Genomic DNA, 26,515 nt, shown 5'->3' with positions numbered 1-26,515 from the left:
TCGATTGGCATAAATTGAGCGCTTGTAGCTGTTATGGAGTTTTTTGTTGTTTGTCTTGGAAGGGTCTTCTATTTGCTATTATAGAATCTCTCTCTCTCTCTCTCCCTCTCTCTCTCTCTCTCTCTCAGACACATACACGCGCGCACGGAGAAACAATATATTTCAAATATTGGGTCTGTATCTTAACTGACATATTACTTTAATACTTTTGTGCTTGCAGAACTGAGCTCTATACCAAAATATAGGTAAACCGGTTGACCTTTTCAGAAGTGCTCACTTTTTAAAGCTAATAATGGTTCTTACATGAGAAGGTTCTTCGGTCTAAGTACATTGTGTTTGTCAGAATTTGTAAGTTCTAGACCATGGCATTGGATGAGAAAGGTATGTAGTCAAGATGGGCCATTTTCATTATGTTTTCTGTTGTATTCATATGTATTTTTTTTTTGCCTAATTGGTAGTGGAAACGTTATTAATCAAGAGAAAGCTTGAAACATCAAGTCCACATTTCCACCCATGGACGGCAGAGAAAGCAAGAAACTTCCCATAAAGGGAAGCAAACCATAACTAAGTAGAAGAAGCACTAGCCTGGCTATTGCCCAAAGAGTTTTGTGACATCCTCGTCCAACTGAATGAGATGTTCACTTTGGAAGTCAATGTTCTTGCATCTTACCAATAATATCAGAAGGTTTAACTTCCCTCGCTTCTATTTCTAAAGCACCATCCTCCATAACTTGGTCTGAAGCTCTGAACCAATGAAAGTCATCAACCTAACACCTTGTAGTAGGGCTTTTTTCTCCTCATTAACCAAATACATGATCTAATGCAACTTGGGGAAACCAAAAGAATCTCTCCTGTCGCATCCTTGAAAACTTTGCCTACTTGTTATGGGTTTTGACATTCACTACTCCTTGAGGGAGTTTTTCTTTTCCTTTTTTTTTTTTTTTGGTAAGGAAAATTTCATTAATCAAAGACAAGGGAAGTTGATTACCAAAAGAAAAAGGACAAATGAAGTTGGGTTGGCTTCCCAGTTCCCACTAAGAATGACAAAAGGCTATACCAAGGAAAAACTCCAAAACAAAGAAACACAAGAATTACAGAAAGGATGTATGAGTCTTGAGCAGGGAGCCAGGGACCCATAAGCAAGGCACCAGAAATCATCTTGGTTGTGGCAAACTGGCAACTTCTCTACAATAACACACCATAGATTGGAAGAATACCTGAAAAAACTCTTCCTCTTTTATTTCATACTGTGCTTCTAATTTATATACTCTCATCACAACATGCCCTTAGAAACACTTAACCAACCGAAGCTATATAACAACATGAAGGCATATTTAATTACATATGCCTATTTTAAATAGTTATTAGATATCGTATATCATACTATTCTTAATAGTTACAAACATATAGTACTATTTTATATAGTTAAAGATTTCACAAATAATACTATATCAAATAGTTAGGGATAAATTGAGAAAACCTTTAAAATCCTAGTTAATGCTTAGTCCCTAGCAATCACATCATGGGTATTGACTGAATACTTAATGATGCAGTAGGTATGGCCTTTAACTGACTAGTTGGTCAACTAGTTTAGTTGATGCTTCAATGTCATAAACTGTTCCAGCACACTTGCCATGGGTATTGACTGAATACTGAATGATGCAATGGGTATGGTCCTTAACTGACTAGTTGGTCAACTAGCTTAGTTGATGCTTCAATGTCATAAACTGTTCCAGCTCACTTGCCATGTCTTGAAACTCTCCCAAACAGCCTAATGAATATGTATACGCTCCTACCAGTTTCCACTCCCTGATTCTAACCAAGAATAATGATAATTTGGTGATTGTAACTTTAAATTTTAAAAGACATGAGATGTGCATTACATGAGGTTCAAGTTTAAATAGATTTGGGGTTCACTATATTTGGCTAAGGAATTAGGAACAAGGATTGATTAAAGATGCAATTGACATGAGAAATTTTATGTACCTATAAATGCAGTGGAAGGTGACTACGAAGTTGTGATATGCTGGATTAGGGATGGGGAGTGGGTCCATAACTTTGGCTGCATTTGGCATAGCTTATTGATGGCTTATCTCTGCATGGATAAGCACATTTTAAACCTTATGGATAAAGTTAGCTTGGATGAGTAATAATGGTAAGATAGGTTCTTTAAAAGTTCAGGGATACTCTAGTTGTTTAAAGTTGTAGAATTGTAGTCCACGTATTTCAGAATAACTTATTAAGGGTCTAATGGTTATCAAAAGATACTTTACATTGTTTTGGAAGGGTATTTTGGCATTTCTTGTATATCATTGAAGTTGGAATTTTTAAATACTTTGAAACTCCATTCTGGATAAGGAGTTTAGGGGGGTCCAACTTCAATGAAATATGTGCCACAAAATTTCCCTAATTTTTAGGTAATTTAGGGGCATCCAAGATGTGAGGAATATAAGATGGATCTTAGGGATTGTGGAAAGAATCACAGGGTTCAAAATCAATCTGGAAAAATGTCATTTGGTGGGTATTCAAATGGAGGATAGGGAGATAGGGAGTTGGAGGAATGCTCATCAACCTTGGGGTGTGAAATTAGACAGTTACTGATCAAATATTTAAGGTTACCTCTTGAGGGAAACCCTCAAGATATATTCTTTTGGGAGGTGGTGATTGAAAGATTTACTAAAAAATTGGTCAATTGGAAAAAAGAACTACATTTCTAACTGACCCTAATTAAATCCACTATGTCCAATTTACCAATCTATTACTTATCTTCATTTAAAGCCCCAGTGAAAAGAAAAAACTCAGAGTAGAAGCAAAAACATTTTTCCTAGAGGAAACGAGGATTAGGGATTTGTTAGCCTTAAAAATCAGAGAACAAAAGAAGGCTACTGTCTTTCTTCTAGAAGAAGCTGTAGGTTGATTTCTGAGTTGGATTGGTGGTGCCATTTTTTTGATCAGCAAAGGTTAGTTTTACCAATCATCACGTGAAATTTGAGTTTACAAACAGAGTAAACAGATACAACTAGAGTTGCAGTCCCCCAAAATCAGCCTTACAATTTAGCCCAAAATAACTGCTGCCTGTTTGCCCCCTGTTTAGCTAAAGTATCTGCCATGCCATTTGCAGTTCTACTCACCCATTTAAGAGTAATGTTCAGTTCCCTTGTTATCATTTCAATTTCCCTAATCCTTTGCCTGTAAACCCGAGGGGTTTTGCTGTGAAATTTTGTTCAGGAAACCACCACCTGAGGGTCCTCTTCCACTTCTAACCTTTGAAAGCCGAACTGTTTTGCAAGTTTCAGCCCCTGAAGCTGAGCCATTAATTCTGCTGTCAGTGGATCCCCTTGCTCTACATGGCTTGAATAAAGTGCTAGTACCTCACCTTTTGTACCTCGAAATACACCCCCTAAACCAGCCCTTCATTTCCCAAAAAACTTCTGTCAAAATTTAGTTTCACAGAATTAGGTGTTGGCGGTCTCCATTCCATAAAAACCCTTTCTCTTGGGCCGAGTTTGCCACTTTCTTCCATGATCTTAATATAGCATTGAAAGAGAAACCATGGAAGATTTCCAAAGTTTTTACCCAATGTGCAGCTTTTATCTTTATGGCTTCTATGATTTCCGGCTCTAATCTACACCTTTCATTATAAATCCTCTCATTCCTTTCTTCCCAAATGATCCAAAACTCCAAATCAGTGCTGCTCTCATTGCTTTCCACAGAATCCTTCCTCTTTTCTTTGCCTGCCTCAGGAAGCTTGGATCAAAGAGGCCCACCACATCCTGGGGAGGAGTCCATCTGCAGCCAAAAAGAGAACAGAAATGCTCCCAAACACAAAGTGCAAAGGTGCAGCGAATAAACAAATGGGAGATACTTTCTCCACTAGCTTTGCAAAGGCAACAAACATGTGGGGAAAGGCATTTATTTGGCCTTCTCTTCTGCAGCAAGTCACAGGTATTTATCTTCCCAAGAAAGATCTCCCAGCAAAGGGCCTAAGTTTTTGGTGGGATTTGCTTGCTCCAAATCTCTTTTACTGGGAGGTTCAAACCCAATGTGGTAGGATGAATTAGGTTGCTGAAAAAAGAAGCACAAGTGAAGATGCCATCAGTAGAAACTACCCAAACCTTTGTATCCTCTATGTTTTGGTCTAGGAAAATAGAGTCTAGTTTGGCCAAAAGGGTTATCAGAGGGTAATGTGGAGAATAACAAGAGTAACCATCCTTTGGTCAATTTGGGAGGAGAAAAACAATAGGATCTTCCTAGGGCAAGAAAAATCCAAGGAAACACTTGTGGAGGTTGTCACCATCAAGTTTATGCATTAGCTGAAAGTACATCGTCTCTTCAAGGACTTCTCCTCAGCTGACTTAATTAGTAATTGGAGTGCTATAGCTATATCCTCGCCTTCCTTCCCTGTGGTACAAGAATGTTGGGTACCACCGCCTCAGTTCAGGGTGAAGCTAAACTTTGATGAAAGCTCCTTGGGTAATCCAGGTCAGTCGGGCGGGAGTTGGGGGTGTGTACAGCAACGAGGAAGGAAAAGTCTTGGCCCTTTACTCGGGCCCAATTGGGGTTGGAGATTCATTAAGGGCAGAAGTAATGGCCTTACTTCAAGGTTTGAACCTGGTGAAACAATGAGGAATGCAACAATTAGAAGTGGAAGGAGACTCCAAGCTGGTAATAGGGTGGATGCAAGCTGGAAACCTGGGAGTGTGGTCTCTTAGACAGCCTCTAAGAGAGATTATTAGCTTAGCAAGGGAGATTGGGGTGCATTTTAAATGGGTAAGATGGTCAACAAATGGAATGGCTGACACTTTAGCTAAGCAAGGAGTTACTAGGGAGGCTTTGTTTTAGGCCTGTTTGTAAGTTTTTGATTTTCTTTTTTCCATCCATTTTGTGGGTAGTAAGCCTGTAATCTTTTCAATTCTCTAATGAAAGTTACCGTTTCCTATAAAAAAAGGGTTGTCAGAGACTCACATTCCAAGTCCCTAAGACCCCTTCTGAACCCAAAATCCCAGTTCAGCCCTGAGGTATTGAAAGTCACGAATTTTGAAATGGTCTTAGATTTATAGTTTGATAAAGTAAAATGTAAGGGGAATTGGGTCTTCAGAGGTTGTTCTCCCAGCAAGAGGTCTTCCCGAAATAAGACCTTGTTCCCGTTTCCCACATCAAATCAAGTATGGTTGAAGAAGGAAGGAATCACCTCTTGAATTGCTTTCCAGGAGAAGATGATGGAGCATTAGGGGCTACTTTTGCATCCCAGCCATTGTCTGAATGCCCATGTATACTTACAATCACTTTGTGACAGAAATTTGTTTGTGTTCTGGAAGGGTGGAGAAGTTCAGGGTGGGAAGAGCTGTCTTTTGTGATTCGGGATTTTATCTTAAGCTTAGTGACCTGGGCTGTTGTTGAAAAGGAACATAAACCCTTCAAAGCCTGCTCTTTGGCAGGGAGGTTCTCACTTGATTCAAGGACTCTTTTCCTCTTCTCTTGCTTCCCCCTGCTCTCCTCTGGCACTCCTTTTCGTTGTGCTAACTCTCCTGTACTTGGCTGTACAGATCCAGTCCTGGAAGCTACACCTGGTGTGGGTATTGGCTTGAGTGTGCCAAAAATGCCAGAAGAAGGTGAGGGTTTGGATTTAGGGGAGGAGATTATGGATTTAGTCTTGGGAAACTTAGCTACCTTAATTGAGATGGAAGAGTTTGCTGAGAATAGAATGGAGAAACAGGAATTTACAATGAGTGTAGCAGAGAGAGAGGGGGATGTTTTTAAAAACATTGGTAGAGAAAGGAAGCCTAGTGGGCAACCTCAGGAGAAGGGGTGGACACCAAAAAGATCTAGAAAAGAGCTACATAACTCAAAGTCTACCTCAGGAAGGAAGGGTAAGGGTGTGGAGATAAAAAACAGGATGAGGAAAATGAATGAAGTGGAGAAGTTATCTTGTGGAGTATCTTATGAAAAGGTTGAAAGCAGAAAGAGGCAAACAAAGAGGAGACTAGGAGTTGGAAGTAGAAGGGGGCTACTAAAACTTAGTGAAATGAAGATTCTGTGCTGGAATGTAATGGGGTTAGGCAGTGCCAAAAAGAGGAGAGTTATAAGAAATGTATTAAGAAAAGAGAAACCAGAGATTGTAATGATTCAAGAAACAAAACTCTTGGATTTGGACAAAAGAGGAGAGTTATAAGATTGTATTAAGAAAAGAGAAACCGGAGAGTGTAATGATTCAAGAAACCAAACTCTTGGATTTTGACAGAAGAAGGAGCATTTGACATTCTTTTTTTTTTTTTTTTTATCAATAGCATTTGACATTCTTCATGGATGAATTGATTAAATATATTTAGGAGGTCCCATATTGTAATGATTCAAGAAACCAAACTCTTGGATTTTGACAGAAGAAGGAGCATTTGACATTCTTTTTTTTTTTTATCAATAGCATTTGACATTCTTCATGGATGAATTGATTAAATATATTTAGGAGGTCCCATGGTGCTTGTTGTTTGCTGATGACTTAGCATTAATTGATGAAACTGAAGAATGATCAATGCAAAATTTTGGCCAAAAACTTTAGAAACAATAGGTTTTAGAATAAGTAGGATTAAAACAGTAATATAAATTTAATTATAAGGTAAATTACATACTACCACCCTGTACTTTGGGGGTAGTGACACTTAGCCCCTTGAACTTTCATTTGCAACAACGACTCCCTTGACCATTCAGATTTCAACATTTTTCCTTCCTTGTTAACTGGATTAACATGGGTGTTAATTACCAAAATGCCCTTTTGAGAACCATAGGGGCGAAAGATGCCATTTCAAAATGATGAAAATGGGTAGGGCAAAGCAGCTGATCTAACCTTCATCTACAATGTGTTGATGGCTACATTGATCTGTGTTTTGCTCATTTGACTTTGGGAAAGAAGAAGAACAAAACATATAGAGTTTTTTCAAGTATGTAAGAGAAAGGGAAAATTATCTAATAAATTAAGGAAAAGGGTAGTTTAAGGATTTAGAAATGTTTAACAAGCATATGACAGTCAAATGAGAATCTTTTTTTTCGGGGGAATATGTTATTGGCAGTGTTGTAATTTGGTGGTTGTGTTTAAACTCCCTACACTAAGGGTTGACAGCTGTATTTTGAAATCTCTTTAATTCTTTATTGAAGTTATCGTTTCCAATAAAAAAAAGACTTTTTTCGAAGTTAACTGATGGAATTCTAATGGAAGGAGCAAAGTGTTGCAATCTGAAAGTTCAGGGGGGCTTTGTCGCAAATGAAAGTTCAGGGGGCTAAGTGTCATTACCCCCAAAGTACAGGATTCACAAAACCTGGGTTAGAGTCATTTCTGTTTTTATAATTTAATTCTTTACGAGTGGAAGAGAATGTGACATAAAATGAAGTATTGGATTCACAAAACCTTTTGACTGGTGGTTCCTTATAGGTGAGATTTTTACACATTGTCAATGAAATCAAGAGGTTTTAGATAATTTCCCTTCTTATTGTCATATAATAAGTTTCATTTTTGTCACAAGTATTTTTATATTTAATACATCTAGTAGTCAGATTAGTTATAATAACTCTCTTGTTTCCTTTTTGTTGAATACTTTATTTTTTAGTGCAGTTTTGAATCCTACACTGTATCCTGCTATGCCCTTTCTGTATTTAGGTAATGTAGTTTATATATAACACCAGAACTATAATACAAGGACTACCCTACTTAGGTTCATAAAATTTTATAGATGAAGCTTAGGAATTTTAACATGCAACTCATTTCCTTTTTTTATGCTTTTTTTTTTTATTGTTTCGTTCTAGTATTGTGCAAGAGAGCAAAAAAGCTTGAGTTACAAGAATCAGAAAAGTTCAGATTTACTCTTGCTCGTCTTTCTGCAATAGAGAGTTTTCTAAATGAAGTCTATGCGATGCTTCGTCCAAAACCTAGTGATTATCATAATCGGAGAGATTTGATTCGTATTTTCAACAGGATGGCAAAAGATACCTATGGTAACATTCTCTCTCTCTCTCTCTCTCTCTCTCTTTCTCTCTCCCTCCCTCCCTCCCTCTAAAATTAACCAGTAAATTTGTAGTAACCATTAGTTCAGTTATTTCTTTTGAATTTATTTATTTAATAATAAGAAAAAAGCCTATTCTGTTAATTAAAACAAACACTACATGATATATATACCACTAACAGATGGGTAGAGCCTAACAATATTATTCCTTTTCCTGCTCTGATAATGGTTTCAAGTATGCCAAACAAAGGAATAAAAAGAGTACAACAAACCTCATCCAATCATTTTTTTTGATAATTGAAATAATTTTATTAATCAGCAGTAGACAATAGTTCAAAGTCCCCAAGGAAAGGCACGAGTTGCAACCTCGCCGGGCTAGTTAAGTACAGATTTCCAAATTAATAACAACTTACAAAGAAGCACAAAAAAGATCTTCCCTAGAAACCCCTTGTTTGGCTAAAGCATCAGCCAAAGAATTAGTAGAGCTACTAACCCATTTTACCTCAACTCTCGTATTGCTGGTTAACCACTTTACTTTTTTGATGAGATCTTTGTAGCCCCAAATGGTGGTATCCAAGTTTAGGAGCTACCTTGTTACCACCTGAGAGTCCCCTTCAACTAGGAGATGCTCCACCCCAAGCTGGTTGGTGATCTGAATTCCTTGTACTGTAGCAAGGATTTCTGCCCTTGTGGAATCCCCCACTCCCACTGGTCTTGAGAATAGGGAAATTATGCTGCTGTCCTTATTTCTCAAGATAACCCCTATACCTGAAGGCCTGGGGTTGCCTTGGCTGCTTCCATCAAGGTTCAGCTTGATGACACCTTCCAAAGGCGGAATCCATTCTGACAGAATTCTATCCTTCTTTGTTGAAGTGTTAGCTATTACTAGCCAATTCCTCCACAAGTCATCAAAGATATCCACAGTTTTCAGCCAATGGATTGCTCTTGTTTGGATACAGTCCTTCATTTCATCTAACCCTCTTTCCTTCTCTAAGAAAATTCTTGCATTCCTTTCCTCCCAAAGAGTCTACAGAGTGGCTGCTCTGACACATTTCCACATGACCTTACCTCTTCTAGTGTGCCAAACAAAGATAGATGGGTTGATTAACAAGCTTAAATCAGAAGGCATAGACCACCTACCTCCAAATAAACAAAGGCTCCACCTCCATATAGCTGTAGCAAAGGAACAGGAGACTAGCAAATGGAAACAATCCTCATTCTCGGCCTTACACGAGGAACACCAATTTGACAATGAGAGGATCACTTTTTCTGTAAGTTTTCCAAAGTATTGATTTTCCCATAGAAGGCTTCCCAGCAGAATACAACAATTTTTGGGGGAATAGGTCGTGCCCAGACTTCTTTGACAGGGAATCCTTGGGAAATGGGGTTAGAACTGAGGGATTTTAGAAAATAAGAGCAAGTAAAAGTACCTTTTGGAAGAGGAGTCCAAACCCTTTGATCAGAAGAAGTAGCGTCCAAGCAAACGAATTCTAGTAAGTGAATTAGCTCAATAACACAACTCGACTCACCATCCCTTAACCCTCTACGAAACCCAAAGTCCCAGTTTAGAGATAAGGGGTTTAATGGGCTCGGAGAAAAGTTGCAATTTGCTCATGTTTGTGAAGGGAAAGGGAATAGAGCAAGGGGAAACAATCTTTGAGGGGTTGAGTACCCACCCAAATATCCTCCCAGAACAGAATAGCATTACTAGAACAAGCATCATACCTGATGAATCTGAGGAAGCGAGGGAGAATACCATGTATAGCCTTCCAAGGTGTAGTAAGGGTAGCTCGGTGAGATATCCTGGAATCCCAACCATTTCCTACACAACCATGAATGCTTGCCACCACCTCATGCCATAATCTCTCTCTCTCTCTCTCTCTCTTCTGGGGCCATCTCCATAGCCACTTCCCTAGAAGGGCTACATTCTTCAGCACTATGTTCCCTATCCCTAAACCCCCTTCTTCCTTTGGTTTGTTAACTGTCTCCCATCTGACATGTTCCCTATCCCTATTCCTAAACCTCATCCAATCATTTAGTATCATTGTTTTAGATAAAACCTGAGTGTAGAACCCTTTGAATGATCCAAAAAGCAACCAAACAAAAAAAACAGAAAACACTCCCAATATGAAGAAAGGAAACTTTAAACCAAAAAAAGCAGAAGCACTTATTCAGTATTCATTCTTTCAGTTTCTTGAACTACTAGGGCATTCTCTGGTTAAGTGGTCTTACTCCCCACAATTATAGCAGCTCTCGCCACCAAATCAGCCTCCACCATACCTTCCACCATTGCCTCCACTTGCCTGATAACTTTCCCTTGAAAAGTGCCCAGTCTCGCTCTAGTTGTAATAAATCCCATCACCACTACCTCCATAACCATCGCCATCACCACTATATCTCCCATTACCACCTCTTCCACCTTTACTACTACCCTTGTTAAAATCATATCCCCCACCACCATAACCAGTTAACCACTACAAAAGCTGTACCCACCACTGCATCCACCTCTACCACTACCACTGTAATCTCTTACTTCCTAGAATGTTATATCCATCGCGGCCAGTCACATCCACAGCTTTTGTCCTCCCATCTTTGGCAGTATCAATCACAAATTCAACCTCCTCTAGATGACTTGATAGATGAAAAGATCTTCGCTACCATTGTTTGGGGTAATAAAACCAAGATCCTTCATTTTGTTGAACCATTTCACAACTCCTATCACTCTAGTACTTCCTTGAGCTATGGATTGATTGATTTATTAATGTATTGGTGATATTTTATCAAAAGCCCTAAGCCCTAACACTAGAAACAAACCAAATATGAAATCCTAACACTAAGAGAACTAACGAAAGAAAGGATCAAGTAGAGAGTGAACGATCACTCACTCCTCCCTCTTTTCCTTCCCATTCTTCATCTCTTCTAACTTTGTTTCCGCAATATAGAAAACTAATCCTTGCACTTCAATTTGGGTTCCACAATTATTGAAAATTTTCTTCGAAATATTGCTATTTTAACCACCAGTGTGAAGCCGGAAGAGGTGCCTCAATCCATTGACGTATTCCCGAATGGAGTCTGTTTGAAGGTGTGGATCGCGTTGGAACATGAAGCATATGGTTGAGAGGTTGAAGATGCAGCTGACAAGGTAGGGGGAAGGCCATGTGGCAACCAAAGTTTGGAAGAACGTCTGGGGGTAGAATGGCTAGGCATGGAAGAAGTATCGACAGAGGAAAATAAGAATAAATCTCTGTCCTTGGAAAGATAAAAAACATTAAATGATGTTGGAAAGAGGAAAGTGGAGAATGAGAAAGGAAAGGGCAGGATTCCTGTAAGATCGGATACTTTGGGTGACCTGACTAAGATAAATGGCTCGAGAAAATTTATTGGGTCGGGACTTAGGGGTGAGTGCTCCAAACCAAGTGGGATTATGGAGACTTTTAGAAACTTGCAGGATAATCCCGACAAGTCTTCTTTTAGAATTGAAATACAAGATATTGAGGAGCCCCATTGCAACAAAGAGAGCTTCAACGCCTGCTCCAACTCTGTGCAGGCGGAGTCTGAGTTCAAACTCCTACAATAGGACAATAAGGAGGATGGGGAAGAATTGTTGGTCGCCAAGAATGGAAAGAAAGAAGGTCTAGAAAAGGATAGAGGGAGTGAGTGGCTGGGGGAGAGCAAGAAGTGGTAGTGGAAGGAAAAAACGTGGAATAAAATCCTCTATTTGCCAGGAAGGAACGAAAGCAGAGCCACTGAAGATGGGGAGAACTTAAAGGGAGATGATGGGATCGAGACTGAAGGTGCAAAGGAAACAAGAATTGTGGAAGAGATGTAGAGGAATAAAGGAGAAGGGGACAAATGTGTAGAAGGGAATGCAGGAGGGAAGAAGGATTTGGGAATTGAAGGAGAGGGAAGTAAAGGTGTAGAAGGTAAGAATGGGAGGGAGGCTAGAACATATAAAACGAAAAAGTATAGAACTTGCCCTTTAGAGGAGATCGGAGAGGAAGGGATGGAATCGGATTCAGGGGAGGAAAATGAGTCTGAACTGATGATCAATGAGACCCAGTTGGTAGAAAAGACTGCTAACATTGAGGAAGTGGTGAATAGGAGTGAAAGCAAAATATTGGGTCTGTTTTTTCTAGGAGGGGAGGAATTCGTAAAAGAAGCCTTTAGATCTGTGGAGGAAACATCTGGAAAGAATGAAGGCTTGATAGATCCAGCGGTTAATCCTAATTGCAATAACTCAACAAGGCAAGTGATGGGAGCGATTGCCGGAGGTTGCATAGATTTCATGGAGAGGCCAGGAGAAGTGGTTGAGGGGTTGGTGGTTGAAGACAGGGGTCAGAAGTCAGCAGGGAATCCTGAAGCAGCAGTGGGAAATCTAAACACAGTCAGAAGATTCAGAAATCAAAGGAATAAAAGATCCCAACAACAGGTCCTAGTCTCTAAGGTTTTCATGAGGTTAAAGGGTGGACTATTCGGAATGGGACCTAACAAGCTCGTCAAAAAACCCAAAGGATCAGTCAAAACACAACAACAAAAATGTACTCAAAAAATTGAGAGAGATGCTTGAAGTGGCAAGTTGGGGTTTGGGTGTATTGCTTGGGTTTTTGTTGGGCATCGACCACTGGGCTGTTTTGGTTTCTGGTTTATTTCGTCTTTTATACTGTATTATATTGTTATGGGTAAGGGACTTTCGTTAGTTGGGTCTTTTTAGTTTGATGGTTGATTTGTTTTTTTCTTTTTTTTGTTCTCATTGGGTTTTTGTTTGGGTTGGCCTTTCTTTTCGGGTGATTGCTTATCACCTTCCTCATATCCTCTTTTTTTGTTTCAATAAATTTTTTCTGTTATCTTCAAAAAAAAAAAAGGTTTGGTTTTCCTATTTATTCTCTCCCCAACCAAGAAGATGTAGGTATGATCTGGCAGTGGCCTAGGTAATGCCTCGTGACTCAGCCATGGGGATTGCTCTTCCACTCTGTTAGTGAATATAAAGCTAGTGCCTGTTTAGGAGAGTTTCCAATGTAATGGCTTCTGGCAGTATATGAGCTGAGGAACCTGGAATGCCGTGAGGCTGTGTTTGGCAAAAACCCAAAAAGTCGAAAATAGGCTTATAGAAGCTGCAAAATTGACTTTTCGGTGAAGCTACGTCAGGTAGCTTCTCCGAAGCGGCTCAGTGAACACAACTCAATCAACACAGAAGCCCTCCCAAATGGGCTCCTATTCAGGGACCTTACATAACAGCTTAAGCTTTTAAGTTGAATGGTTGCTGGATATGGTATCAGAGAGCCTGTGTGATCAAGTGGTTTAGTGTTTGATCATTGTCACCCCTATTATAATTAATTAAATTTCAGCACAAGGTATGGGTGGGGCTATATGTGTCCATGCTTCAAGTCCAATGGGCTTTTGTGTGAGGAGGTGTTAGAGAATAAAAACCTATTTAGGGACCTTAGCTAACAGCTTAAGCTTTTTGGTTGAAAGTTTGCTTGAGACACTCAACAAATACCAAATATCTTTTTAACTTGACAGGTGATGGATTCAACTGGTTGTTAGCCCATGTGAAGTATGACCTTCGTAATGGTAGATCAATCCGTTTATACCTACCATCTGAATAAATGCCTTCATTCCTGGTGTCACCCATGAACCTCGCTGCTTCTCATTTGGTAATCTGATGGTAATGGTATTGAAATCCTCCACATAAGAATGCAACTCCCATTTACTCTTTATATCATTTGTACTCCCCTCTCTTCTTCGACCCCCCTCCTCACTTGGTTTGTATGCCCTTGTTAGACATTGCATTTGAAGCTATCTGCCAATTCAGCCTCAATTGTTACTAAGAAATGAAGTAATCTGTCTCCAAGAAACCCAAACACATGTCTCTTATTGCTTGGATTGTGTCAGGGTTTCAGTGTAGCAGTGTTAGACCAAATACCATAATCCATGCTGAGGAGTCATTCCACTCCCAAGAATCCTCATTTGTTTTGCTTCCTGAACATGCACTCCACTGATCTACCACTAGTTCCACTCGTTCATTTGCCAATCCCCTTTTGAGGATTTCTACCACACCCCCCTTAGATGAGACTTTGAATAAGCATTGTTCATTTATTAGCCTCTTCACCCTCATGTCATCTATTGGGTTCACACTTTTTTTTTTTCCATAATTAAGGTCCCGCACTTCCTTTGGGCTTTGGCTAGTCTTCAATTTAGTGAAGTTCTTCCAACTTTCCCTTGAAATGGCTGACAAGTAAACTTTGAAGAAAGTCTCTTCTCTCTACTCCTTGCTTCTCTGAATCTAGGAAGAACACCTTTCTCCATTTTCAAAAAGACATCCTCATCTTTGTAGTCCATGCCTTCAGTTGCAACATCTCCCGATAAGTTACAATGCCCCCTTTTCTACCTAAAACAGCTCTATCACTAGTACTTTGGTGATGGAGTACCAAATGAAGGAGACATTAAATAAGATAAAGAGGAGAAAGGCATTAGGATGGTATCTCAATAGAAGTTTGGAAAGGCATTGAGAGAGGTAGGCTTATTATGGTTAACTGAACTATTTAATAAGATAATAAATGTAAAGAAAGTGTTTGATGAATGAAAAAGACAATTATGGGCCTATATTTAGAAACAAAGGCGAAATACAAAATCGTAATAATTATCATGGTGATAAACACATGAACCACACTATGAAATTTCAGGAGAGAATAATTGAGCAAAGGTTATGATATGGAACAAGTATATTAGAAAACCAACATGAGCTTAAGCTAGGGAAATCAACCATGGAAGCCATCTTTTTATCAAGATGATAGATAGAAAAGTCTAGAGAGAAAAAGGGAGATTTTTCAATATGGTATTCGTTGATCTAAAGAAGCATATAATAGAGTCCCTAGATAGATAATATGTTGGATTTTGGAACAAAAGGAGTTTCTAATAGGTACATGGAACTAATCGAGTATATGTATGAGGGTTTAACAATCAATATCAGAACATTTGTGGGAGAGACATCAGATGATGATGATAATCATGATAATTCCCTTGAGATCATCGGTCCAGTAGGACTTATTCCTTTGTCCAATCAGAAAATATAAAAGAAAAAGAGTTTGAAGTCGAAGAAAAGAGGAAGAAGCTGATATATAGAAGTTTAATGCTCTGATGCCATTTTTTCAGCAATAGATCAGTTAGAGGAATAAAAGAGATGAGAAAAAGGGCAGAATGTTGGGAGAATGTTATCAGAGTGATGACACCCATGGTCTTATTTATATTAAGAGTGTAAAGACACAATATACCATTTTTGTACAGTTTTTGAGAGATTCACACCCTCCATAGCAATACAGTTATATTTCCACCTGTCAAAATTAAAGTGTAGAACTGAGTAAAAGGGTATAGATGCCCCTGTGGCCAGTACATTATATATTACAACAACAATAATGTCAATATTTTACTGTTGCTCATAAAATAAAAGGATTTGGTCCTTAAAGTCTTAGAAGATTCTACTTCAGTTGGAAGATTCATTTGTTCCTTTCTTCTTATATGTGCCATGTGTCTGCATGAATAATGGCTTTCCAGTACACCTTGCTCCTAAACCCAAATATCTCATCTTTCCATTGGCAAAATATATCTAGAATTCACCACAGCCATCAATTGTAGACCGCCCAGCACCAAGAAATGCCATAACTGTCTGGTTACTGCATTAGCTGATTCCCCTTTAAATAGATTATGCAGATCTGTGGAAGATGTAATCAGTGTAGTATACTCTTTCTCCACAAAAGTGTTTTTTTTTAGATCAGCAATAAAAGATTTTGTTAACTTAGAGGAGAAAAAGTACAAAGGAGCTGGGAACTTCCCAGGCAATCTTTTCTGAATATGCCTCCATAGAATTTCCCATGCATAGAAGGAAACTTCAGGTGGAGTAGAAGAGAGCCAATGCCTCATCATTGGGTGGGATTGTAGATGCATTCTTTACTTTCATATTTACATATTATACAATTTATTCATGTGCTATTTTTTTCCTTACTCTTTCTTTGCCACAGCTTTTTTTATGTGTTTTTTTTTTTTTTCCCTTCCATCTAGTTTTTCTTATTGTCTTTGTAACTTTCTGTTCTTGCATGTGAATTTAAATTTCATTCTCATTTATGTTTTCTTTCAGGTAGTCACAATGAATTTCCTATTGTGGAGCCATTTGGGTCTTTTTTAATGGATATGTTCAGTGCCAACAGTGATTTAGATTTATCCATTAATTTTAGTAATGATGCAGATCATCTCCAGAGAGACAAGAAGATTCAACACCTCAGGAAGTTTGCGAAAGTCCTTTATACTCTTCAAAGTAATTACCTAACAGTAAACATTTTATATTAATGGTTCCATTTTGAAGTTTTTTTTTTTTTTTATTGATAAAGAACCACTTGTTCTTTTTTGATCCTACGCTTTAGCAGTCCCACAATTGGAGATCTGCACGTAATTAAATTAAAGCTGAAATTTCAATTACCTTATGAATGAGGAAAAATTTGAAGCTTACTGAGTTTAGGGCTGGAGCCAAGATTGGGATGGGACCTATGAAGGACTCTCCTTTATTTCTAATATATGCTAAACATCTTACCTAACATAATTATTACAAGTATATTCTTTGAGGTTTAAAATACAGTCAGGGATGAATGAGCAGTGATAGCTATATCTTTGTAGAGATTGTCCTACAACAAATGTGGCTTGTGGCCCCAAGATAAAGACAAAGTCATTATGATTTTTTTTTAAGTGTAAAAACATGGTTTTTATTATTTGCATTTGTTTACTCTAATGTGGACTTGTAATCTTTATTTTTTTGATAAGTGGCATAAATTTCATTAATTAACGAGAAAATAGAGTGAGTACAAAGGCTGGAGAAGTCCAGTTATCCAAAATGACTTCCAATGCAACTCAATTACAATTTATCCCAAACAATTGCTCCTTGTACCCCTTGCTTTGTCAAACAATCTGTCAGTCCATTGTCTATTCTCCTAATCCAGTTAAAAGTAGCTCCCACTTGTAATCTTATGCAATACCTTTCTAAGCCTATTAGCCGAAACTGTTGCAAGTATCGTATATATAGTGTTATAAGTAGCCGCTTCTTCAATAAACGATGTTGAAGAGGCGGCTCGTAATAGACCTATAAGTTTCTGTAACACTATGTACAAGATAATTGCAAAAGTTTTGGTTGGCTAATAGGCTTAAAAAGGTATTGCACAAGATTACATATCCCCTACAAAGTGCTTTTTTGGCTGGGAGAGCAATCATTGACAAAATTGCTCATGAGATCATCCACTATGTGAATTCTTTAAGTCCAGGGAAGGGATTATAGCAATTATATTGGATATGAGCAGGCTTATGATAAGGTCAAGTGAACTTCTATGGATAATGTCATGCAAAAGTTTGGCTTTGTATCCTATAAGATTCTAATCAATGAATGATATTGCTGGAAGGATTTGTCCCAGCAAGAGGCCTAAGGTAGGGAGGTTCTTTATCTCCCTGTCTGTTTTTCATTTGTTTTGAAGCTTCTCCATAAAATTTAATAATTTAATTCAAAAGAAAGATATCTATGGGGTTAAAATGTTTGGAGATTTGCAAGCCCCTATCACACGGGGGCCTGGGGATAAGAAATTGCAAATTCTTTAACTTAGCCTTATTAGGTAGTTGGCTTTGGAGGTTTGCTGCTGAGCCAGATAACCTATGGAGGAAGGTAATAGCCGAGAAACATGGACTAGACAATAGGGGTTTGGAAAGTGGTTCACCCTTGGTGACATAACGGGTGTAGTTTGTGGAAAGGAATCTACAGAGCTTCCACCCTTTTCAGAAGTGGCACCCATATTTCAAATAGGAGATGGAAGAAGTATCGGATTCTGCTTGGATCCTTGGACTGGGAAGAGCTCTCTTAAAGAGCTGTTTCCCACCTTGTACACTTTGGCAGTTGATAATGAGGTGCTGGTAGCTCACTCTTTTGTTCTTGAGGGGTAATAGCATCTGCTGGACTCCTTTTAAAAGGGTCTTTAATGATTGGGAGATTCAACCTCTTAACTCTTCTTCAGGCTTAGGCTTTAAATTTACAAACTCAGGATACAAGAGTGTGGAAAGGGAACAGATCAGGAGAGTTCTCAGTAAAATCCTTTTACAGCTTTTTAGTGAGAGGAAATGAAGTCTCTTTTCCTAGCCGGGCCATCTGGGGGACAGTGGCTCCCTCAAAAGTTAAATTTTTTGAATGGGTGGAAGCTTTAGAGAAATGCCTTTCCAAAGAGATGCTGGTGAGGGGAGGCTTTATCTGCAATGACCTGAGGTGCATCCTTTGTAGTGTGGAAATGGAATCAGTTAATCATCTGTTTTTACACTGCAAGTTTGTCTCAGAGTTTTGGAGCTACTTTATAAAGATTCTGAAGTTAAGTTGGTGCATGCCTGCCTCAGTTAAAGCATGTTTAGAGGCATGGAATATACCAGGGATGACAAAAATAGGAAAGGTTTGCTGGTCCTCCATTCCTTTGGAAATTCTCTGGGTTGTGTGGCTTGAAAGGAATAGTAGAATTTTTGATCACAAGGTCTCCTCTGAAGCCGAGGTCATCAACATGGTCATAGGGTTTGTTAGAAGTTGCTTGTCTATACATACAAATTTTAAAGATGATACATCTGATTGTACTTTTTTGAGGATGGCCTTTTTTTGAGGTCCTTCTGGCTTGTTTTTTGTACAGCTTCTCATTGTACAAAGGACCTTTTGATTAATACAAATATACTTAACCTTTGCTCAAAAAAAAGTGTGGAGATTGCCCTATCATATCTTACCTCTTTTTAATGATGATAACTGTCTTTGTAAGTGTAAATATTAAAGAAGGTCTCATCTTGTTGGACACAATCAATGAGTATGGAGCTGCATTTGGCCAACATGCGAACTCATCCAAATCTTAGGTTTTTTTTAGTAGGAAATATACACAACTTACAAAAATAGTTCCCAGAACCATTGTGATTAGGAGAGTGGAGTAACCAAATATTTATTTTTGCTTGTGAAGCTTAAAAGGTTGCAAGATGGTTTTGTGTGGGAATTAACAAATGTCTATGGTCCCAACATACATTCTAGAACCTCTTGACACAAATGGACTTCATGAGAATCAATGACAGCAGTATGGTTGTTGGGCACAGGTAGTGTATCTAGAGAGTATAAATTCTGTCACAACTCACAAGAAGTTCTATAAGGGTTTCACATGTTCAGCAACTACACTTCAATGATATTAGTAACCGAATTTGTATTTACAATGCTTTCAGCACCCCATATAGAAGTGTTTCTAAAGCTGACACCCTGTTTTTTTTTTATCAGTGAATATTCAGATTTATTAAATCAAAGTCAAAGATAGTACAACTTAGGGAGAGGCACGAGATGCTACCTCCCCTTTAAAGAGGGGAGATGGAAGAAACCATCAACCCTTTAGATAAAGAACATAACAAAGGAAAAAGAAAATTACAATGAAGCCCCATAAAATGAAACCCGAGTTGCCCCTTGTTTAGCAAGATAATCAGCCAAGGCATTAGCCGTGTTCAATGAAAATTTCTAAAGCTGACACCCTACTATAATTGCGATGCCATTTGAGAAGAGAGGAATGCGGTGTTCAATGAGAAGACTCGTTATAAAGAAGCCATTGCAAAAAAACATCACTATCAAGGTAGCACATTTGGTGCAGGACATTTTTGCACCCATTACTACAAATGATATCACTGAGAATGTGGCATTACCCTCAGAAAAATATTATTCTTCCATACGATGGAGCCATCCATCTTAAAATTCTATTGGGATGAATTTTGATGGCTATAGCATGGGGGAACTGGGGAGCTGGAATTTGGAAGGGTATTCAGAAATTGGGAAGGAAACGTCTTTGCCTTGATCTCTGGACCTGATTGGTATGGAGATTTGATTTGTGCAGAGCTGTGAGCAGTCCTAAAAGGAACAAGGATGGCAAAGTACCTAAATTATAGAGACTGGTTGAAGAAGAAGCACAGGTAACTGTCAGCGGGATAAGAAGGAATATTGTTGGGTCTTGTAAGTATGGACATAATCTAAGGGAGATCAAGAAGCTGGCATGGGAACTACGATCAGGTTACAGATGTGTACTATGATTAGCCAAAAGCATTTCTGGTCAGTTAGTAAAACAAGGGTGATCAGACCTCACATGTATTGGGGTGTAATGCCCAAGGGGGGACCTATAAAACAAAAAAGGACTGTGGTGGTTAGCCATGGCTATCTACCTTAAAGGAGTGCTAGACATACTACTTATGTATATAATTTTCATACATTTCTTAATAAAATCTTTAACAGTTTCTGATCTTAAAATTGAAGAAATGTAGGAAATCTACAGGTTTAATGATCAAGTAGTCTAGTGCCCTTTGGAAGAGGAACTGCATCTCAATGGAACTGGTGGTAGAGAGATTGACTAAAAGGTTGGCTCTTGGAAGAGGAACTACATCTCAATGGATGGGAGAATAACTTTGATTAGAGCAACTTTGGCTAACTTACCCTTTTACTTCCTTTCAACCTTCAAGATTCCAATTAGGATAGCAGCAGGACGATTAGAGAAGCTCATGAGGGATTTCTTTTGGGAGCCTGGGGATGAGAAGAGAGATCATCTAGTGAAGTGGGAGCAAATTATTAAAACAAAGGAGTAGGGAGGGCCTGGAATAAGGAACTTAACTCATAGGAATACATCTTTGCTAGGAAAATGGGTTTGGAGGTTTCCTTTGGAAAGGGATAGGCTGTGGCATAAGGTTATTGAAATCATTCATGGGATGATGAAAAATGACTAGGATGCAAAGGTAGCCCCCTTATTCAACTTAAACTTCTTGAAAATCAATTCAAGAGGTTTACCCAACTTTTATCAATTTGACCATATTTGATGTGGACGTCGGATTAGAGTTTTGTTTTGGTAAGACCTATGGTTGGCTGAAACTTCATTCAGTTCTGTTTCCCTAGTCTTTATTACTTGTCAAGCTATAGGCTATAACCTATTTCAAGATGTGTGCCTTCTCTCCTCAGTTAAATTGGGATTTTTGGCTTTAGAAGGGGATTGAGGGATAATGAGTGTGAGGCCTTTATTCAATTTTCGGACAAGCTTAAGCCATTTTTTTTAGTTCAAACTATGGAGGACACTACAATTTGGCCTTCTTCTCCTATTTGTCCACTACAATGTGCTTGGTCCCCTCATGTAGGGCAGGATTGCTGGCGATGTTAATAGCTGCCTTGTTGTCACAGTAAAGAGACATAGGATTTTGAACAACTCCAAGCTCCCCTAGAAGATTTTTAGCCAAAGAACTTCAGCCACCCCATGTGCCATAGCTCTATACTCCGCTTCAGCACTTGACCTTGCTACCATACTTTGTTTCTTACTTTTCTAGGTCACTAGGTTTCCTCCCACAAATGTGCAATACCCACTTGTAGACTTTCTATCATCCATAACACCTGCCCAATCAGCATCTGTAAAGACTTCCACCTTTAGATGATTGTGCTTACTGAATAGTAGACTTGTTCCTGGATACTTTTTTAAGTATCTAAGAACTCTCTCTGCTGCCTCCAAGTGAGGTTTCTTAGGTGAGTGCATAAATTGGCTTAGGACTCCAACTGAATAGGCAAGGTTTGGACGAGTCATAGACAAATAAATCAACTTCCCCACTAACCTTTGGAATTGTTTTATATCTTTCAGAGGTTCAACACAGCTACCCAATTTATGATCAACATGGCCTTGCATCTAACTTGCCTGTGTCTTGTAACAGATCAAGAGTGTACTTTCTTTGAGAAATGAAGATACCCCTTTTTGAGCGAGCAACTTCAATTCCAAGAAAATATGTTAAAAGAGGACCTAGATCTTTCACTTCAAATTTAGATGCAAGGAATTGTTTCAACTGTTGTATTTCTGAACTCCAATTTCTTGTAATGATGATTTTCATCCACATACACTATCAAAACAATAACCTGTTCTTGACATCTCTTCACAAAGAGTGTGTGGTCGGACTGACATTGCTTGAAGCTACTTGCTGAACTGCCATATGGAACTTACTGAACTAAGCCCTGGGAGATTGTTTCAAACCATAGAGAGACTTTCTTAGCTTACACACCTTATTTTCACTTCCCTTGGCACAGAATTCCGGGGGTTGAACCATACACACCTCCCCTTCTAGGTCACCATTTAAAAAGGCATTCTTAATGTCTAGTTGATGCAATTCTCAGTCAAGATTAGTAGTTAATGATAGAAGAACTCGAATTGAGTTCATCTTAGCTACTGGAGCAAATGTCTCATCATAGTAAACTCCTTATACTTGAGTGTACCCCTGGGCTACTAATCTTGCTTTATACCTTTCAATTGTCCCATCCGCCTTGTGTTTAACTTTAAACACCCACTTACACCCCATTGGGTCTTTCCCTTTGGAAGATCCACCAATTCCCAAGTTTGATTTTTATGGACGACATTAATCTCCTTCTCCATAGTATCTGTCCATTCAGGGTATTTTAAGGCTTCTACAACATTTATGGGTACGGGGATGCAATCAACTGTAGATAGGAAGGCTCGGTATGAGGGGGAAATGTGATCATAGGAGACATATTGGGTGATGGGGTGTATGGTAGGTAGTGCATGATCTGACTCTCTTTCTTTGAGCAATAGGAATGTCAAGGTCATCCACAGTAGGAGCATAGGTGTCAATAGGTGTAGCAAGGTTTGGACTTGCCTCTGGGAGTCTGACGGTGTCGGATTCTCAGTGGTTGGTAGCTCCACATCTCTGTCACATTGTTGATCTCTATGGCATGTACGTTGGAAGACACGAAAGGGGGCTAGGTCCGGAATAGAAGGAAGAGAGACTCGACAGACCTGAACCTGCTTCTCCTCTTCCACACTAGCCCTGAGGAGAAGCAGGGAAGAATGGTTCAAACTCAAAGGACACATCCATAGAGACAAAAAATTTATGACTAACAGGATCAAAGCACTAATACCCCTTTTGAGATGAGGGATACTCCAGAAAGATACAAGGAATGGACTGAGGGTCTAACTTACCTTGAGACGGAGACAAATCTTGGACAAAGGCATGACAACCAAAGACTCATGGGAATGGAAAATAAAGGGGACTGAAGGAACAACAACAACTGATGAGGGGCCATGTAGTTTAGCACTTTTGAGGGCATGCAGTTGATGACATAAGTAGCTGCAAGTATATCATCCATCCAAAACCTTTTTGGAACATTCATCTGTAACATCATCCCTCGAGCTACCTCAAGAAGGTGACTGTTTTTTCTTTCGGCAACACCATTTTGTTGCGGTATTCTTGCGCACGAGCTCCTATGAAGAGATCCATGGGAGGCAAAGAACTCATTCAGCTCACCATGGAAATATTCCTTGGCATTATCTGATTAAAAGATTTGTATTTCAACATAGAACTGCATAAACACCATCATCTGAAAGTCTTTCATGATCTTTGGAACTTCATCTCTACTACGCATCGGGAATACCCATGTATAGTGGGAGAAGTCATCGATCAATGTGATAAAGTACTTATATCCACCCTTAGAGATTATAGTAGTAGGTCCCCATACATCAGAATACACAATATGAAAAGGAAAACTGGATCTTTTATTACTTGAATGAAAAGTTGTTCTAAATAAAACCGGAAACAAAGACTTCACTATTTCAAAGGAAACATGACCTAACCGACTATGCCACAAAAAATTTGACTGACTACATGACTCCAAGGATGACACCAAGAGACCAACTTTGTTGTCGAGATTATAGAGACCATCCATTAGGCTTCCCCTATCAATCGACCTCCCAGAAGTTAGATCCTGAAAAACACATGAACTAGGAAAAAAGGTTACATTACAGTATAAAGAGTTTATGATGCTACTGATTGAAAGCAAATTTATAGGAATTTGGGGAACATGCAACACTCTATTTAGGTTAAGGCCATGGGGAAGGGATATTGATCCTTGGCCTGCAATGGAGGAGAATGATCCCTCTACAAGCTTTACTTTATCCCTTCCTGACAAAAGGCTATAAGTCCGAAACAAATTTGGTTTACCGGTCATGTGGTTAGAGGCCCCTGAGTCAATGATCCAAGGGGAATCAGTGGTAGTAGTGACATGGAATGTAGAAGCCACATTACCTTATGTAGATGCAAATGAAGTAGAAGGAGTACCAGTAATTGAACTATCCATCTGTCGCAAAGCCCTACCATATGACTCCAAGTGATCTTTGAAGGAATTTATGATATCTTTAGTAGTCGAACAAGACTACAATCTGTTTTAAATATTGATGAGAAAAGACGAACAAAGATACAAGAGGAGAGGAGAAGAACTCGAAGATTGGGTTCAAAAAAGAAAGTGAGAAAACTAGCAATTGCCGCCCCTCTACTTATATTTGTATTCATATCCAAATAAATGTAAAAGGGCTGAATTACCCTTATTGCTTACATGGCAAAAATAAAAAAAACAAATTAATAATATTAATCTGAAATAACTACTAACTAACAAACTGAAATAACTAGCATAACTAGTAACTGTACGGACATAGTGGGGACCACATCAGTGTTCTCTAGACTCCCCCTCAAGTTAGGAATAGATATTTGTCATTCCTAACTTGCATGGGTCTGCCTCTAACTTCTTCCTTGAAACAACCTTGGTGAGAAGATCTATAAGCTGCATGTTGGAGGTGATATATGGAAGACATATTTCTTGAGATGCAACCCTTTCTTTGAAAAAAAATTTGTCCACTTCAATATGTTTAGTTTTGTCGTGTTGTACTGGATTATGAGCCATATTAATAGCAGCCTGATTATCACAGTACAACATTAAGGGCTTCTCATAAGCAATACCCAACTCCTCAAATAGGGATTTCAATCATGGGATTTCAGTCATACCATAAGCCATGGACCTATACTCGGCTTCAGTACTGGAACGAGAAATAATATTTTGTTTCTTACTCCTCCAGGAGACAAGATTACCTCCTACAAAAGCACAATATTCAGAGGTAGATCTTCTATCATCAACACACCCTGCCCAATCAACATCTGTGTAAACGTCTATCTTCATGTGCTCATTATTCTTGAACAAAACACCTCTGCCAGGGCACCTTTTCAAATATGCCAATATCCTTTCAATTGCAAGTAGGTGGGTAGTTCTAGGAGAGTGCATATATTAACTAACAATACTAATTGCATAACTGATGTCTGGTTGTGTAAGACAAAGATAGAGAAGTTTTCCAACTAGCCGTTGGAACATAATTTTATCTTCAAGAGTCTCTCCACCTTTTGCATTGATCTTGTGATTTTGTTCAATAGGTGTGTCATCAGGCTTAACACCCAACTTTCCAGTTTCTTCCAACAAGTCAAGAACATACTTTCTTTGAGAAACAAAAATTCCATGCTTGGACCTATCTACTTCAATACCCAAGAAGTATCGTAGCTCTCCCAGATCTTTGACCTCAAACTCTTGATGAAGCCATGAAGGAGTTGCTTAGGGGTCTCAGTTTCACTGTTATCATTCCCTATTATTACAATGTCATCCACATATACAATAAGCAAGGTTAAGGAAGAATCCACTTTCTTGATAAACAAGGTGTGGTCTGATAGGGCCTGTACATAACCAGACTTTTCAAGGGCTTGTATGAATCTATCAAACCAAGCTCTGGGGGACTGTTTTAGTACATACAAGGCTCTGTTCAACCGGCAAACCTTCTTTCCTATTTCTGGACCATAAAATCCAAGAGGTAAGTGCATGTAAACGTCTTCCTGCAAGTCCCCATTAAGGAAGACATTTTTAACATCCATCTGAAACAAAGGCCAAGAGTAACTGGCTGCAAGAGATAATAAGATTGATAGTTGTCATCTTTTCTATTGGTGCAAATGTCTCAAAGTATTCAATACCATAAGACTCCGATAGTTGTCATCTACGTCCAACTAGTTTCTTCCCTTTGGGCTGATCAACTATCTCCCAGGTACGGTTTCTGATAAGGGCATCAATTTCTACTTTCATTGCATCTTTCCACTCAGGAACTGATAAGGCTTCTTGCATTGTTCTGGGTATGGGAATATCAGCAATGGATGCAAGAAAGGACTTGTAAGAGGGGGACAGATGATCATAAGACAAGAATTGGGGAATGCAATGAGCTGTGGATGTGGTGCAACGGCATTTGCCTTTATGGACTGCAATGGGAAGGTCAAGGTCATCCAATGAAGGTGAGGGCTCAATAGTGGAAGGTGAGGGCTCAACAGTGGAAGGTATCTCATCTGTAATATCTGAAAAAGGAACTGTAGTACTTGGATTTGGATCCGTAGAAGGAACTGGGGCCGGCCTGGACTACTGATGACCAAAATCAATTTGCTTGCACTATTTGTGAAAGACTCTCAAATGCCGACACCTCTGACAACCCTCTTCACTCAATGGAACAGGTAAAGGAACTTTTGATGAGTCAACCCCAACCTCACTACTCTCACCCTGAGGAGAAACCCTAGAATAATAGGGCACATCCTCAAAGAAAGTGACATCCATAGAGACAAATCTC

At 38.9% G+C, this 26,515-nt stretch overlaps 1 protein-coding gene and 1 pseudogene across 19 annotated transcripts in view; one reads left to right on the top strand and one right to left on the bottom strand.

Annotated features, from left to right (window-relative positions):
• Positions 1 to 26,515, top strand: part of LOC148846561 (protein HESO1-like) — a 63,931-nt gene that overhangs the window by 817 nt on the left and 36,599 nt on the right. For 7 of the 19 annotated variants that reach the window (XM_088952751.1, XM_088952754.1, XM_088952769.1 and 4 more), the window contains 4 exons: positions 221 to 381; positions 7,604 to 7,648; positions 7,795 to 7,983; positions 16,123 to 16,299. In XM_088952751.1, the coding sequence (XP_088808877.1) occupies positions 363 to 381; positions 7,604 to 7,648; positions 7,795 to 7,983; positions 16,123 to 16,299 (430 nt within the window). In that variant the 5' untranslated portion in view covers positions 221 to 362. The remainder of the gene's footprint in view (positions 1 to 220; positions 382 to 7,603; positions 7,649 to 7,794; positions 7,984 to 16,122; positions 16,300 to 26,515) is intronic. The other 12 variants (XM_088952762.1, XM_088952759.1, XM_088952758.1 and 9 more) reach the window with 3 other exon arrangements.
• Positions 10,178 to 10,898, bottom strand: LOC148846562 (uncharacterized; annotated as a pseudogene).

This window comes from Nelumbo lutea, chromosome 7 (assembly GCF_056320005.1).
Source record: "Nelumbo lutea isolate HS-2025 chromosome 7, American lotus-T2T, whole genome shotgun sequence".
Taxonomy (NCBI): domain Eukaryota; kingdom Viridiplantae; phylum Streptophyta; class Magnoliopsida; order Proteales; family Nelumbonaceae; genus Nelumbo; species Nelumbo lutea.
This window is presented reverse-complemented; position numbering and strand designations above follow the sequence as displayed.